This window comes from Zea mays, chromosome 7, assembly GCF_902167145.1.
Source record: "Zea mays cultivar B73 chromosome 7, Zm-B73-REFERENCE-NAM-5.0, whole genome shotgun sequence".
Classification (NCBI taxonomy): domain Eukaryota; kingdom Viridiplantae; phylum Streptophyta; class Magnoliopsida; order Poales; family Poaceae; genus Zea; species Zea mays.
In genome coordinates, this window is record NC_050102.1 from 26,251,310 (window position 1) to 26,268,804 (window position 17,495).

General features: G+C 40.8%; 1 protein-coding gene and 1 non-coding gene across 5 annotated transcripts; both read right to left on the reverse strand.

The window, feature by feature from the left end:
- Positions 1 to 10,385: 10,385 nt before the first annotated feature.
- On the reverse strand, positions 10,386 to 15,484 carry LOC103633782 (pentatricopeptide repeat-containing protein At3g06920). 4 transcript variants are annotated; one of them, XM_020541033.2, is made up of 2 exons: positions 12,301 to 15,484; positions 10,386 to 10,714 (listed from the first exon to the last, which is right to left on the reverse strand). In XM_020541033.2, the coding sequence occupies exon 1, from the start codon at positions 15,347 to 15,349 to the stop codon at positions 12,710 to 12,712; it is 2,640 nt and encodes an 879-aa protein (XP_020396622.1). In that variant the 5' UTR covers positions 15,350 to 15,484; the 3' UTR covers positions 10,386 to 10,714; positions 12,301 to 12,709. The 4 variants fall into 4 exon arrangements, with proteins under 4 accessions (XP_020396622.1, XP_020396623.1, XP_020396621.1 ...); XM_020541034.2 differs by having other exon boundaries at positions 10,386 to 10,699; positions 12,301 to 15,478; XM_020541032.2 differs by having other exon boundaries at positions 10,386 to 10,744; positions 12,301 to 15,475.
- On the reverse strand, positions 11,755 to 11,925 carry LOC111589861 (small nucleolar RNA snoR127). The gene has a single exon (XR_004851692.1). It is a non-coding gene; the product is annotated as a small nucleolar RNA snoR127 (small nucleolar RNA).
- Positions 15,485 to 17,495: the final 2,011 nt, after the last annotated feature.

The following is a 17,495-nucleotide window of genomic DNA, read 5'->3' on the forward strand; positions in this document are numbered from 1 at the left end:
GAAATGGGCCAGCCAACGGGGAATTCGGCCCAGGTAGGTATAGGTGAGCCATTTTTCTTTTCTTTTATGAATTTTCTGCTTTGTTTTCAAATTCCAAATTTTATGTATTCAAACCAAAGTCATTTTGTTTTTATTTTGGATTTCAGTTCTCCAAAAATCAAACATAACCCTAATGGACATATAAACTCTACTGTTTATCATATTATTATTTGTTTTATTTAGATGAACACTTCAATAATGGAATATTCACATGGTATTCATTTATTTACTTAGAAAACATAACTTTGAATGCATACTTAGAAAAGATAATCTTCATTACATATCTACTTAGGGGAAGTTAATACATAATGTCCCATGAATTATTTTTAGTTTAACTATATTTTTAAGGGGCGTATTATTTGTATAGTTTATAAAGGAAAGAGTAAGTAGTTTGAAAGTCTCTCTTTCATTTGTTGCTCCAACCTTTTAGTTTTAAGTTTTAGAGATAAATCTTGAATACCAAATTCTTAGTTATCATTATGTGTTTAGTTTAGAGAGATATATTTTATAGAGGAATGAAATTGTTATTGGAAGTCATTTCCCAAAATAGAATTTTAGGTGCTACACGATGCCACAGCCAGCCCATGCTAGTCTTAGCAATTAAGCATGCATCTAGACCGGCCTCCTCTTTTGCAAAATCAACTAAATAGAGTTTGACGTCTAGTACACCTTTAAAAGATAATGAACCATCACTCCTTCTAAAGACAGACACATCTACATTTGTAAATAAGCAATTATAACCCATATTACAAAGTTGACTGACGGACAACAGGTTATACCCGAGCGACTCAACTAAAAACACATTAGATATGGAGTGCTCGGATGAAATAACAATCTTTCCTAGTCCTTTAACCTTGCCTTGATTCCTGTCACCGAATATGATTGAATCTTGGGAATCCTTGTTCTTGACGTAGGAGGTGAACATCTTCTTCTCCCCCGTCATGTGGTTTGTGCATCCGCTGTCGATAATCCAGCTTGAGCCCCCGGATGCATAAACCTGCAAGGCAAATTAGGCTTGGGTTTTAGGTACCCAACTCTTGTTGGGTCCTACAAGGTTAGTTACAATAGCCTTAGGGACCCAAATGCAAGTCTTGTCTCCCTTGCATTTGGCCCCCACCTTTTTAGCAGTTACTTTTTCATTTTTACATGAAAGAACAAACTTAGCATTGCAAGCATGAAAGACAGTGGTATCTCCATTACACACTTTCCTAGGCATATGATTAACAACATTTCTCCTAGACATATGATGAATGACATTTTTCCTAGTCATATCTCTACTATGCATAAAGGAAGAACTTGAAGCAATCATGGTATTTGAGTCATAAGCATTGTAACTCCTATCATAGTGAACATTTCTAGAAAACTTCCTATCATGATACATAAAAGCATGGTTCTTTTGACTATTATTTGCCATAGGGGACTTCCCTTTCTCCTTGGCGGGGATGGGAGCCTTATGACTTATTAAGTTCTTGGCTTCCCTTTGAAAACCAAGCCCATCCTTAATAGAGGGGTGTCTACCAATAGTATAGGCATCTCTTGCAAATTTTAGTTTATCAAAATCATTTTTGCTAGTCTTAAGCTGGGCATTAAGACTAGCCACTTCACCATTTAATTTTGCAATAGAAGTAAGGTGCTCAACACATGCATCAATATTAAAATCCTTACACCTATTACAAATTACTACATGTTCAATACATGAGCTAGATTTGTTAGCTACTTCTAACTTATCATTTAAGTCATCATTAATACTCTTTAGGCTAGAAATAGATTCATGGCATGTAGACAATTCACATGAAAGCATTTCATTTCTTTTAACTTCTAGAGCAAGAGAATTTTGTGCACTAACAAATTTATCATGCTCTTCATATAAAAGATCCTCTTGCTTCTCTAACAATCTATTTTTCTCATTCAAGGCATCAATTAATTCATTGATCTTATCAATTTTAGTTCTATCTAAACCTTTGAATAAACCAGCATAGTCTACTTCATCATCACTAGACTCATCATCACTTGAAGAAGCATATGTAATAGTACTTCGAGTATTTACCTTCTTCTCCTTTGCCATGAGGCATGTGTGATGCTCGTTGGGGAAGAGAGCCGACTTGTTGAAGGCCGAGGCGGCGAGTCCTTCATTGTCGGAGTCGGACGAGGAGCAATCCGAGTCCCACTCCTTTCCAAGGTGTGCCTCGCCCTTCGCCTTTTTGTAGGCCTTCTTCTTTTCCCACTTCCTGCTCTTTCCTTGTTCTTGGTCACTATCATTATCGGGACAGTTAGCAATGAAGTGACCAATCTTACCACACTTGAAGCAGGAGCGCTTTCCCTTCGTCTTGCTCTTGTTGGGATGCTCCTTGCGACCTTTGAGCGTTGTCTTGAAGCGCTTGATGATGAGGGCCATTTCATCCTCATTTAGCCCGGCCGCCTCAACTTGCGCCACTTTGCTAGGTAGCGCCTCCCTGCTACTTGTTGCTTTGAGAGCAACGGTTTGAGGCTCGTGGATTGGCCTATTCAACGCCTCATCAACATATCTTGCCTCCTTGATCATCATTCGCCCGCTTACAAACTTTCTGGGTATTTTCTCGGGCGTCATCTTGGTGTACCTAGGATTCTCACGAATAGAGTTAACAAGATGAGGATCAAGGATAGTGAAGGACCTTAGCATAAGCTAGACGACGTCGTGGTCCGTCCATCTCGTGCTTTCGTAGCTTCTTATTTTGTTGACCAGGGTCTTGAGCCTATTGTACGTTTGGGTTGGTCCTCCCCCCTGATCATTGCGAACCTTCCTAGTTCGCCTTCCACCAACTCCATTTTGGTGAGCATAGTGACGTCGTTCCCCTCATGCGAGATCTTGAGGGTGTCCCAAATCTGCTTGGCATTGTCCAAGCCGCTCACCTTATGATATTCATCCCTGCACAATGATGCTAAAAGAACAGTAGTAGCTTGTGCATTTTTATGGATTTGTTCATTGATAAACATGGAGTTATCCGAACTATCAAATCGCATTCCATTTTCTACTATCTCCCATATACTTGGATGAAGAGAGAACAAGTGGCTACGCATTTTGTGACTCCAAAATCCGTAGTCCTCTCCATCAAAGTGTGGAGGTTTACCAAGTGGAATGGAAAGCAAATGAGCATTGGAATTATGTGGAATACGAGAATAATCGAAAGAAAAGTTCGAGTTAACCGTTTTCTTTTTCTCCTCGTATTCGTCGTCCTTTTGAGAAGAGGAAGATTCGTCGCTGTCGTAGTAGACAATCTTCTTGATGCGCCTCTTCTTCTTTCCATCCTTCTTCTTTTGACTCGAGCCGAAGTCATTGGCTTTGTCGTCCCTTGGCTCGTTGAAGATGGACTCCTTCTCATTGTCGTTGACCACCATCCCCTTTCCCTTAGGATCCATCTCTTTGGGCGATTAGTCCCTTTCTTGAAGAGAACGACTCTGATACCAATTGAGAGCACCTAGAGGGGGTGAATAGGTGATCCTGTAAAAACTTAAAACTTAAAGCCACAAAACTTAAATAAGAGTTAGCACAATGAAATCAAGTGGCTAAGAGGAGCTCTTGTGAAACTCAATAGACACGGTGAGAACAAGCACAAGAGACACGAGGATTTATCCCGTGGTTCGGCCAAGTATAACACTTGCCTATTCTACGTTGTGGCGTCCCAATGGACGTGAGTTGCACTCAACTCTCAAGTGATCCAATGATCAACTTGAATACCACGGTGTTCTTCTTTCTTTACTCTTTTCCCGTTTGCGAGGAATCTCCACAACTTGGAGTCTCTCGCCCTTACAATAAGGATCAAAGTGAAAGCACTAGAGTAAGGGAGGAAAGCAACACACACACAAATCCACAGCAATATGCACACACACAGCCAAGACTTGAGCTCAAATGAATAACACAAGGTTCACCACTAGAATGGAGCTCAAATCACTAAGAATGTCAATCGAGTGCGCAAAGACGGAGTGTGAATGATCAAGAATGCTTAGAGTATGCTTGGTTGTCTCCTCCATGCGCCTAGGGGTCCCTTTTATAGCCCCAAGGCAGCTAGGAGCCGTTGAGAGCAATCCAGGAAGGCTATCCTTGCCTTCTGTCGGGTGGTGCACTGGACAGTCCGGTGCTGATTGCTTTCCTATTCTGGTGCAGCCGACCGTTGAAGTTTTGGAGCCGTTGGCGCACTGGACAGTCCGGTGCCCCCATCAGACATTTGGCCTGGCCACGCGTCACGCGCGGATTGCGCGGCCGACCGTTGGCTCGGCCGACCGTTGGCTCACCGGACAGTCGGTGATTTTTAGTCGTACGCCGCCGACGAAATCCTGAGAGCAGCCTTTTCACCAGACCCAGCCTGGCGCACCGGACACTGTCCGGTGCACCCAGACTGAACAGCAGTTGGCTGTACACAGCCAACTCTTTTTCCTTTTGACTTTTCTCTGATTCTAGCACTTAGACAAATATGTTAGTACACAAAAACCAATGTACTAAGTCTAGAATCATACCGTTGTGTTGATTTGCACTTCTTCCACCATTTGGCATAGTTTCATACTTAAACCATTTGTGTTGGCACTTGATCACCAAAATACTTAGAAATGGCCCAAGGGCACATTTCCCTTTCAAGCATGTATAAAGTGTCTTCAATATGACTTTGTAATGTCTTCTATGGGTCTTATAATGTCTTCTTTGAGGTGTTGCATCCTCAGAGGCTTAGTCCAATTCACTTATCATCCTGTGAACTACAACACACAAACATTTGGGAAATACATTAGTCCACAGGTTATGTTGATCATCAAACACCAAAACCTATTGAGCTAAATGGCCCGGGATCCATTTTCCATACAATACCAATCGTCCAATGGCATTGGTATAGCCACATCTTCGAAACATGTGTACAATCAAAGAGTACCAATTTAGAAATGACATTCACATATATTGTCTGCAAACTACAATATCAGGTGTACTCGACTTGCACACAAATTCTACTATTATTTCAGGTGTCAACATTTAACAATAGGTTTTTACAATAAATTAAGTAGAGGTCATAGGAATTATAGTTTGCTATGACACTATGCCAACGGCATCTCCCAGCAACAAAATAGTGGAACTATAGCTCCTTTGCAATCTTCCATCGTGACAGCCTGTTGAAGAAAATGACAAGATAATGAGCACATATAAGATCCTAGTGACCATTTGAATGTTGGAACTATAACCAGTTTTTTGAATGAATAACCAGAATAATCGTCACCTTACTATGATCTTGTGTTAGTAAATTTGTGCCTACAAAAGAGACAACTTGACATATAAGATCCAAGTGACCATTTGAAGTGTCTATAAAGAATAGAGATGATACAATTGCAAAGACATGAGGGCCACCGTAGTTGGTCCACACATGTTCGACAAGATCATGTAGAAGGATATTGTGAACCTCCTGGCTTTGAATTTTGTGATGCATCTCTATGTGCTTTTGAACTTCTGGCACATCTCTATCGTTGTTGTAAGCAACTGTCGAACCTTATTCGTAGTCCTCATCCTCTAGCTGCTCCAAATGCCTTTCGAAGTCTATGCTCATATTGTGCAACACAATAATTCAATCCACAATGTACTTGAGGTCTATTTGGTCCCAAAATATTGCATGACCCTTCATGATGGCATATTTTCCTTGTAGTACACCAAATGCACGTTCCACGTCCTTCCTATACTCAGCTTGCTTTCTAGTGAAGAACTTATGTTTGGCACTCTGGGGGCTGGGATTCCACTGGGGGCTAGGATTCCGCTGATGAGTGTAGCCCAACGAGGATAAATACCATCTGCAAGTTAGTATCCCATAGCGTACTCCTTGCCATTGACGTTGTATTTGATAGACGGCCCAACCCCTTTGGCTAGGTTCTCAAATACAAGGGACCGATGAAGAACATTTATATCGTTTAATGAGATTGGCAACTCGAAGAACGCATGCCATATCCACATATCATAGCTAGCCACTGCTTCTAAGATTATGGTTGGTTTTTTTAAAGTGTCCCCTATACATGCCATGCCATGTAGTGTAGCACTTCTCCCATTCCTAGTGCATGAAGTCGATACTACCTATCATACCGGGGAATCCTCTTTGTTCTGCATTGGCCAAGAGCTGCACGATGTCGTGTTCATTTGGTGTTCGCAAGTACCGGTGACCATATATGTGCACAATGGGGCGAGTGAATTTTTGGACGGTTTCTAGCACGGTAGACGCTCCCATTTGGAAATTCTCATCGAATGAGTCTGCAGAGACTCCATATGCGAGCATGCGTAGAGCGACAGTTACCTTTTGGACGGGTGTGTGAAGCCCCACGTGCCAGTGTCATTCATTTTGTGTTGGAAATACAGATTCTTCGACTCCAATGTGTTCGCTATCTCAATGAACATTCGCTTCGTCATTCGAAAATTGGAAAATGTAGTCACCATGAGATAAAATTGAAGATTGGATTGATGAACAATTAAGCCTAGAACAATAGAACAAAAAAGAACCGTCGACGAAAGATGTTGTCTTCGTAAACTGGATTAGGGTCAAAGTAATTGGACATTAGCTTTCGATGCCCAGTAAACCGGTCGCGTTGGATGACTTGATGACCAAAGACAGAGCCCCAGTGTCGGCGTTGTTGGCGTTCTAATTCTTCTTCAACTATAGGAATAGCAACTGACCTATCTTGTTCTCGGGCACACTTTCTTTTGCGCCAAAACCACAGCCACATCTACAAAACCAATGTACTGAGGTAAAAAATGTATAGAGAAATTTCATGTCAATAAACGTAGATCCAAAAAATGTACATCTGATGTGGTCACAGGGATTGAACAAAAAAATGTACAGTACTGTTGGATGAACTGGTATCGTCTTTCTACGAACGGAAAGGTCCTACATTTACATTGGTGGACTTGGTGTTGTTGGGTGTTTATGTTCCAATCGGGTGTTGGAGCTAATGGCCGGTTACTGGGTGCGACGGATCCGAGAGCTGGGCGTGGCAGGCTTCGAATGTTGGAGGCGAGTCGCTGCAGATCCGGGAGTTGGGTGCGGCAGGCTTCGGATGTTGGATCTCAAAGCGACTCGCTGCAAGTCTAGGAGCTCGGCGCGGCAGGCTTCGGATGTTGGAGGTTGAGGGGACTCGTTGCGGATCCAGGAGCTCGTCCAGTTCTACGGCGTTGAAGAAGGGAGAAGCCGCCAACTCAGTACACGTCGGTCACTGACCGCCGGCGGGGTAGCGCCTTGAGCCTGCCATGTGCCACACAATCCCGCTGGCTCCCATAATCGACGAAGCTCGTGTCGGGCCGAAGAAGTGTGAATGGGGGCGACAACCACAGCGACTATGGTGCAACAGTGTCGGGGTTGGGACCGAGCTAGACGAAGAAATAGTGTGAAGTTCAGACAAGGCAGCTTGAATGTTCACACCAACCGCAAGAACAAGCTCAAAGACGAAATGGGTATGGGTATGGGTACACTGCTGGTCGGGACTCAGAATATGGATATGGGTACACTGCCACACGGTTTACCCATCCCACCTAAATGGATGTGGATATGGGTACACTGTTGGAGAAGGTCTTATGTTTCTTTATCGCCCTTGAAATAGAAATTAGCAGAAAAGTCATTCTATTATACTACCTCTGTTAACAAATATATGACACCGTTGATTTTTTCGAAAACTTTGATCACTCGTCTTATTCAAAATATATATTCAAATGTAAAATTTTAAGCTAAGCATAAACTATCTTAAATAATAAAACAAATCACAAAAAAATAAATGATAACTCATTTTTTAATAAAACGAGTGGTCAAAGATTTTTTAAAAAGTTAACGATGTCTTATATTTATGAACGGAGGGAGTATTATGCTTCTTTATCAAACTTGAATAGAAATTTGCACTGCGAAACACAGCTGTTGCGTCCTCATACAAAAAAAACCTTCATCTTGGACAGATCCAATCCAAAGAGCATTTGACGGGGCACATTATTCAGAACTACTCTGCAGCCAAGGCTTCCAAGCAGCACAGATCTTTGTTTCTACACTGCCTACTGGTATCTCTAGCTTAATATCATTCATCGACGATCTTTGATGTCCTACTGTCTGATGTTCCACCGCTTTCATTTGAATACTTAAGATACGTTGACTGTTAAAATAAATTACATCATGTCTATGAATTCGGAACGATAATTTTTTTGTCGACTGTTAGATTAAATTAACGGATTCAAAATGGTAATGTGATTATTCGAATGACACATAATCATCTACTCAACTCTAGTCAACTCAAAATACCGGAAATGACCCTCTAAAATCTGGTTTGGTGACAAGAAAATTGAAGGAGTTGCTATAGAATTTTGTATAGCAAGAGGTTTTTGTTCCCGTGGATTCCCTCCAATTCTTATCACTAAATCAACCCTAAAAGATGAAGAAAAAAGAAGACACCTTCCACTCCAAATATGAACGTGCCACATTTCCTCTCCACTTATAATATGACGTAAGCTGTTAGAAGAATAACACTTTATTATTAGAACAAATCAGAACCTTAAATACATATACAAAATTAAAAGAACATTTCTAATTTCTTTCTAAAATTCATAAATGACTTAATACTCAATCCAGAAGTGATAGAATAATTGAATACCTTCTGCCCAACCAGAAAAAAAAAGAGGAACTCATTCGTTCCAAAAAAATGTAAACCCCATTTTTCGAGTAGTCAACCAGTCTCAAGTTTAATCAAACATATACAAAAAATATATTGATACTTATTAGTATTATTATGGATATTAATAATTATTAGATCAATGGTGCAGCATATTTTCATAATAAACCTATTTGGAGATATAAATGGCAATACAAATTTTATCTAAGAGTATATATAATGAGTGGCTTAAGTTGTGTCTTCGGCTATATCTAAGGGGTGAGGGTGAATGTAAAAAAGCTCAAGACATGTCTATTCAAGACACGTCTCTTGGCTATATGCTTAAGATAGAAGACATAGTTGATTGGCGCATTGAAATTATTAAATACTTGATTGGTGCACTGCAACGAATATAGTAAGACATAAGATTTAGATACGTCCATTATATCGTATTGTGTTTTAGTTATGTCTTGTACTTGAATACCGTGAAAGAGGTTCAAGGTTGTACATGCCCTAATCAAAAGCTTAGCTAGCTAGCTAAGGACATGTTTGTTTTAGCTTATAGATTATATAATCTGGATTATATATGAGATTAAAAAATCTAGATTAAATCACGTGGGAGTAGCTGTTTAGCAACTCAGCTTATTGAAACTTTGATTATTGATTTTAGTAATATGTTGTATGCTGGAAGCTAGGAAAATAGATAAAATAATTTTTTACATAAGGAATAGCAATGGTGAGTAATTTCTCCTAAAGTTGCCATAGGTAGTGAATCTTATTACCAAATAAGCTATAATAAGCATCTATTGAGCAACTTACCGGATTATGATAACCTGACTTCCAAATTATATAATCCCCCTCAAGATTATATAATATGGTATAAAATCTATTTGTTTGCCATCTAGATTATTCAACTTAGATTATGTAATCTAAGTAAATTCTAAGCTGAAATAAACAGATCCTAATTATGAAACACTACATCCGGCTAGGACCAACCAAACCTATTACATTACATCTTCAAGCCATAAAATATGTAGTCTTAATTTAAGCTAGACCTAATCAATTACGCATTTTAGGTTGCAAACTCATCCAAGGCCACAGAATTGGGCCCATGAAATGGGTTAGCTCATATACTGACTTTTTGAGTTTGATTTGTGCTCAACTTAGCAGCATGGAGGTCAGTAGGTATATTTGTTTAGGATTATAATTTGTCCAGGTTATATAATCCAACATATTTTAAACTATTAATTTAAAATATATGAGATTATATAATATGTGCAGATTATAATCTTAAACAAACAGGCAAGTTTATAGATTGATACAAGCACATCAGCTCATTTGTGGCCACCAATCAATGATAAAGCATATGGAAGGACAATATTTTAGTGCAAGAGGATGATGTTTGCCCTCTGCACCGAGATTGTATGCAGAAAGACGCCCAACCCCAACGCACACGTATACTTATGTAGAACAATGCGGTAGGCACGAAGATTTTCTCTACTAGAGTAAAACATCATACAAGAAAATTATCAACAAGACAAAAGACACTAATCCGTTGTAGTCTAGCTGGTTAGGATCCTCGGCTCTAATCCGAGAGACCCAGGTTCGAGTCCCGGCAACGGAATTTTTTAATTATGAATTTTTAGGTACACCTAGAAGGGATAAAACTAGCAGATAAGTATTCCATATTATCCTCCTTTTTAATCAGCAAAAACTCTATCCCACGTTAGTTTTCGAAATAGCTGTAATTTGTCCAAGCAACGAATTATCCGCAATCGCCAATTACAATGTTAGCACAAAAAGCTATTCTAGATTATTTTCCTTGGTCGAACTTGAATTAGAAACTAGCTGAAAAGCTATTCTATATTATTTATCGAACTTGAAATAGAAATTTGACACTGCGAAACACAGCTGTTGCGTCCTCGTACAAAATCCTTCATCTTGGACGAATCCAATCCAAAGAGCATTTGACAGGGATCTCTAGCGGATAATCATCATGTCTCTCCAAATGATAACAAGACGCTCCCCCGCTTTCCTTTGAATACTGAAGATACATTAGCTGTTTTTTTCTTGCAAGAAGATACATTAACTGTTAAGAACAAATTACATCATGTCTATAAATTCGGAGCAATAGATTTTCTTTTTGGGTACACTGTTAAGATAAATTAACGGCTTCAAAATGGTGATGTGATTAATCGAATACACATAATCATCTACTTGACTCGAGTCAACTAAAAATACAGGAGAAGACCCCTGAGGCTAGTTTGGGAACCCCATTTTCTCAAGAGATTCCTATTTTACCGAGAAAAAAACTAATGTTCCTTGTAAAAATTAAAATCCCTTAAGAAAATTAGATTCTCAAACTAGCCTTAAAAGATGAAGAACGAAAAAGAAGACACAAGGCTTTCTCCAGATATGAACATGCCACATTTCCTCTCCATTTATAATATGCCACAAGTTTTCAGAAGAATAACACTTTATTATTAGAACAAATCTGAACATACATAGACAATAGCAAATTAAAAGAACATCTCTAATTTATTTATAAAAATCATAAATAATTTAATACTCAAACCACAAGTGATAGAATAACTGAACACCTCCCCAACCAGAAAAATAGGAACTCATCCGTTCCAAAAAGAATGTAAACCCCCTTTTTAGAGTAGTCAACTAAACTCAAGTTTAATCAAATATATATAAAAATATACTAATATTTATTATTAATTTATTATGCATATTAATAATCAATATAATAATTGTGCAGCATATTTTCATTATAAACCTATTTGGAGACATAAATGTCAATACTATTTTCTACAGAACTAGTCAAACTTGAGTCTGATTGACTCCAAAAAACAAGACGAGATTTACATTCTTTTAGGAATGGAGGGAGTAATAACAGGACTGCCAAAGAAACTATGGTTTCCGAAGATGAAAACCCAATGGCAGACAATGGCGGCAGAAACAATGGCATCTGATCAAACAAAAGACATGCACAAACAAATCTTGGAAACAATCAAACAAAACAATGTAACAAACAATAGCTGCAACCTTGCATATTTTGCTATCAGTATTGTTTGTTTCGACTCCAGGATATTTTCTGGTCAGCAAGTTACCAATCTCCATTTCTATCATCACATACTGATGCAAACTTCAACTCCAGTCATCTCATCTTGTACTTGGGAAGAAGAAAACTTCACCAAGTGCAGACTAAGATGACACCAGGAGGAGCACATCATTATACGATTTGGCTAACTTTCATCATTCCAGTTTGAAAATAAACATAAAAAGGAAAATTGAACACGGCAACATAAAAAATATGACGAATCCTTCCTTCACAAGAAAAAAGGCACCATTCTTGATGGTAAAAGATAAGGGCACTCAATAACTTAACAGGGATAATATTTGAACAGGAAAAAAAGAACTAAGTTTCTACAGTAACTCTATGCCCAAGATAAAAGAACTAGAAACATCAAGACGACCCAATTCTTCTTCTCTTAACAAGTTAAATGCAGGAGCATCACGGGCTCATAATTATTGGAAGTTAGCAAATTTTCAGATTGAGGCCTAGCTAAGTACACGTATTTTTCTCACAACACACAGGTGTACCAATATATTAAAAAGAGAAGCTAACTGCACAGTTACCTGTCTTGAAGTTTCATTTAAATTTTTTGAATCAACATGCTGAACCAGAGATGTTTTGACATATCTGGAGAAAAATCCTCCAGTTGGCAAATATGAAGGTACCAAGTAGCATTAGAGCAAGACACTGATCGACCGATATTATTCAACTATTGCCCAGCTGATATCAAGAGATCCAGACCTGCTGTCCAATACCACCAGTGGTAGAAATGCATGAGTGTTCTCACCAAATCCTAGAGCACTATCTCAATGCTGGATCACAATAATGTCAAAACTTCCTATTCTCAACCAGTCAAACAGTACAGACTATACAAGCCACATCAATTTGGCTTACAGTGTAATTTGTCCTGTGCTAACCCAAGCATCATATCAATGCCAATACTGTCAAACTATCACCAAGTCAAGCTGAATTTTACAATGATCTAGAAGCATGATGGGACTTGGCAATCTCTCTCAAAACTGCACCTACAACAGCAGCCTGTTCAATACATTCAGCTTTGTTCAAAGCATCTAGAAGACTGATGCATGCCTTTACATTAATCCTACATCCTCGTAATCGAGTTTCTTCAAATACATGATATGCTTCAATAGCTCTATTTGCATGGCTCATCCCCTCTATAAGAGCATTGAAACTTGCAGCGTCAGGGATTCCACCGTTGGCTTTAAACCTCTCAAAGAGACTGCAAGCATCGGTTATGTTCCCTACCTTTGCGAGCCCAGAAATCATGGTTGTGTAAGTCACAACATTAGGGACCAATCCCTGTTTCTGCATTTCTTGCCAGAACACAAAAGCCTTATTGTACTTCTGTACGCGGCAAAGTCCATTTATAAGAATACTATATGTGTAAGTGTTTGGGGAACATTTCATTTCCTTCATTGACTGGAAACAAATAAGTGCTTCATTGATTTCTTCAGCTTTCACTAAAGCATCCATAAGGCTGTTCCATGTGTAAACATTTGGTGCCAAACCCTTCTTCATCATCTCTTCTAATATCAAATAAGCTTCATCTATCCTACCAACCTTTCCAAACCCATCGATGAGAGAGCTATACACAATAACATTCAATTCTATTCCTTTTGATTTTGCTTCCTCAAAAAGCATGTAAGCTTCATCTAACCTATCAATCTTAGCTAAACCATCAATAATTGACCCATATGTAGCAACCGTAGGAGGTACATGTTTCACCTTCATCTCTTCAAGAGCTTCATAGGCCTTGTCCACCTTTCCAGATTTGCAGAACCCATCAACAACAGCATTATAAGCCCGAGCATCAAGAGCAAAACCTCGCTGCTTCATGGCATGGAAAATGCTGGAAGTTTCCCTAGCTTGGCCAGCTTTTGTGAGACCATGAATCAAAATGGAATAACTTCGTACATCCGGAAGGAAACCATAACCTTTGATATCCTCAAATATTGCCCTTCCCTTTTCAACGTCACCAGCTTTGAAAACACAATCCATGTATGTATTCAGTAGAGTAAGATCAGGCTGGCATCCTCGACGATTCATCTCTTTGAAGATTTTGTGTCCATCTTCCTTCCTCCCATGCATGAAGAAATTCCTTATCAAGGATGTATAAACAACAGGATTAGCATTGTGGCCTGTATCTAGCATGTTTTCAAATAACCTATAAGCATCATCAACATTTCCTTTCTTTCCTAATCCATCAATAAGAGAACAATAAGTCACAGAATTAGGATTGCAACCTCTCTGACTTGCAGTTTCAAACATCTCATAGGCCTCCTCAAACTTCTTTGCTTTGCAGAGCCTATCAACCATTATATTCACTGTCAACAAGTTAGGGAACAAACCAACACGTTCCATCTCATCCCGTATCACATAGGCCTCCTCAACCCTTCCAGCCATGCAAAGCATACCAATGATGATGTTATATGTAGAGGAATTTGGCTCTGCATCCTTTTTCATTGCCTCAAACAAGATCAGTGCTTGATCAACTTCACACTTCTTCCCAAGGCAAGTGAGAATCGAATTAAATGACACAACAGATGGAATACAACCCCTATCCTTTAACTGATCAAGAAGCTTATAGGCATTCTCAAACTGGCCTGCTGACCCATAACCCATGATCATTGTATTATACGCATACGCACAAGGCACAGCTCTTTCTGTCTCCATCTGACCAAACAGCTCCTCAGCCTCACTTAGCTTCCCTGCCTTGCACAACACCCAAATCATGCTCGTGTACGATACATCATCTGGCTTGAACCCTTGCGACTTCAACTCATGGAAGAACTTCCAGGCCATGTCCACATTCCCAGCCTTCCCGAAACAATCAATACACACATTGTACAGCACAATGTCAGGCTCGAGGCAGTTCCCCTTCACCTCGTCCACTAGTGCCAGGGCTCCCTCAACGCGCCCCTCACGGGCCAAAGCCCGCACCAGCGTCGTGAACAGCGGCACGCCCACCTCGTACCCGACTTCCTGCATCTGCCGCAGCAGTTCCAGCGCGCGTTCAGGCCGCCTGGCCTCCGCCATTGCGCCGATCAGCACGGTGTACGCCGAGAACGCTGGGCGGAACTTGAGCCGCCTCATTGTCCCAATCATGCGCTCGGCGTCGTCAAGGCGGTGGGTGCGCACTAGTGCCGCGACAAGGTCGGCGCAGGTGGGGTTGGGAACGCCGTACCCAAGGACGCTCATTTCCTCGAGAACTTCTTCCATGGCTGCGAGGTCGTGGAAGAGGAACGGGAGGACGGCGTTGTATGCGTCGGCGGGGAGCGGGTGCGGGGAGGCGGAGGAGGAGGCAAGGAAGAAGGGAGCGGCGAGAGAGGGGTTCTTGAGGGACCGTAGGACGGTTATAACGGCATCGCCGGCGGAGGCGGAGGCAGTGGAAAGGGAGGAAGAGACGGCGCCGGCAAGGTCGGGCGTCCAGGAGGGTGCGGCGGAGAGGAGGCGGAGAAGCTCGGTGGCGAGAGTGTTGGGGTGGTGCGGTGGGGGTGGTTTTGTGGAGAGGTAACGCCGGATGCGGAGAAGGGTGGGTGCGACGAGGACCTGGCGGCGAGCCGCCGGTGCCCACAGCGCCGCCGCCGCCATAGAGAGGGATTGATAAAAGAAAAACCCTAGCTGAGAATCAAGGCGGCTTGCCCATTTGGGAGATACTAGCAAGCATGGAATCAGATCCTCTGAAGTTGGCCGAAATGACCTACTCTACAGTTCCTCATCTGCTCCGTTTGTCCCAAATCCAACGATGATAAACTAACGACTCATCTCCCACGCAATGGAGCTGGGCTTGCAATTGCAACCGTTGCGGCCCAACAAAAGCACGTACTGCTCAGCTTTTTTTGGCGCGGCGTCTTGTTTTTCGGCGCAAGGACTAGCAGATAGCAAGTGTTTTTTTTGTATATTATGTTGATGCTAGCAAATGTCCTTTAATTATACATAAATATGCTTATTATGAGTTTGTAAAACTGGAACTGCATATGCGTGTTGAGCGCCAAAAGGGTGATCGCACGGTCCGCACTGGTGGTGCGGACCGTCCTCGCGCGTAGAACTAATTAGGGTTCCGAGTTTTTGCTACGGTTGTTAGCTAGATTCGCGGGATTAACTCGGGAGATTGGTTTGTAATGGGTCCAACCCCCTCCTCTATAAATATAGAGGAATACGGTCGATTAATAATCATCAATCGAATCAATAATCAGTTCATCTCTCGTTTTTTACCTTATGCATTAGGAGTAGTTCTAGTTTAGTTCTAGTTTAGCCTCTCAATCTCTAAATTCTTCGCTTCTCTTCGCTTCTACGTCGATTAGAGGTGTTTAGGGTGGTCTGTCGATCCTAGGCATCATCTAGAATCTCTCCTCCCCGACGGGGTCCCTCTCGGGAGCGAGATTCAGGCACCGTTGGCGAACTCCGCTGCCCCTGCGCACGCGCGGACCGTCCGGCCCATCAGGCAGGGAACCCTAGTGAAAGGGAAATGTGCCTTTGAGCAATTTCTATTATGTTTTGGTGATTAAGTGTATAACACATTTAATTGAGTTCTTAAGTGCTAAATGAAGAAAGAAGTGCAAATCAAAAGAATGTATGTTTCTGTTGGGGACTTGTTCTCAAATGCTATGAATTAAGAACAAGGCAGCACAAGATGTTAAATGTTAATGCCCTTCATCCTTCGATGCATTATTTCCCTTAGGATATAATGATCTTCAGACGAAGGTCATGAAGGACATACCTTCATCATCGCAGTATATGTTAAATAAAAAGAAGAAGCATATGACATGTAAGAAACAACATAAACAATCATATAACATTATCAATTTATTCTTATTATATGATCATGGAAAGGCGAATACAATATTAAATTACAAAAGTACCTTCGACTTGATAGAAGGCAAGAAAGTACAAGCGTGATGCAAAATCAAGCACAAGTCAGCGTGAACAGTATGTGGGTACTGTTCACCTATTTATAGGCACAGGACATAGCCTATGAGAAATTACAGTCATGCCCTTTACATTTACTATTGGCTTATAGAAAAATCTATGAGGACTGGATAGCCTTTTCCCCTTTAAGTCGATTCCTTTTCCCGTGATTGAGCCGAAGCTCCTTTGTGCATAGCTTCGAAGTAACGACAACCTTCGTCACGATCATGTCATTCTCATCGTATATGTCTTTAATCCTGAATTCGAAGGTACCTATTTATAAAACATGCTTGGCAAACACTGTTAAATTACGTTTTTGAGGACCTTCGGAGGATGAAGGCCCCCAACAGTATTAATTTGTTTAGGATAACGAATTCAGATTGCGACATGGACGAAGGCCTTAAGCCAAAGGTCCGAAAAAACACCTTCCCTTTGCTAGAATAGCAATCAGACAATGACAGACGGGGCCCTCCAATTTGGAGCGCGCTGAGTGTATAAATAAGAACTCACCCCGACTACATTTGGTACGTTGTTTGTGCCACTTGCTTTGTTTTCTCAATTTTATAGCTCTTGTTCACCAACGCTTGCTTAGTTTCTCAAGCTTTCTAAGCTTCGGTTTGAAGGACACGTTTTCGTCATTTCCAAATAAAAGATGTCTCAAGACAAGAAAGTTGTTGCTGAGACGAAGCTAACCGAAGAGGAGAAGCTCTTTGAGCAGAAGAAGGCTGTGAATCCTTATATAGCTGGGTTTTTAGAATCAATGGCAAAATCAAATACAGAGAAGATTACAAAAGAGATATTGGAGGGCCTTTCTGAAGATACTGGTGAC

What these genes read in the sequence shown, in the direction of transcription:
- LOC103633782 (XM_020541033.2), bottom strand. Translation starts at nt 15,349, where the DNA reads ATGGCGGCGGCGGCGCTGTGGGCACCGGCGGCTCGCCGCCAGGTCCTC.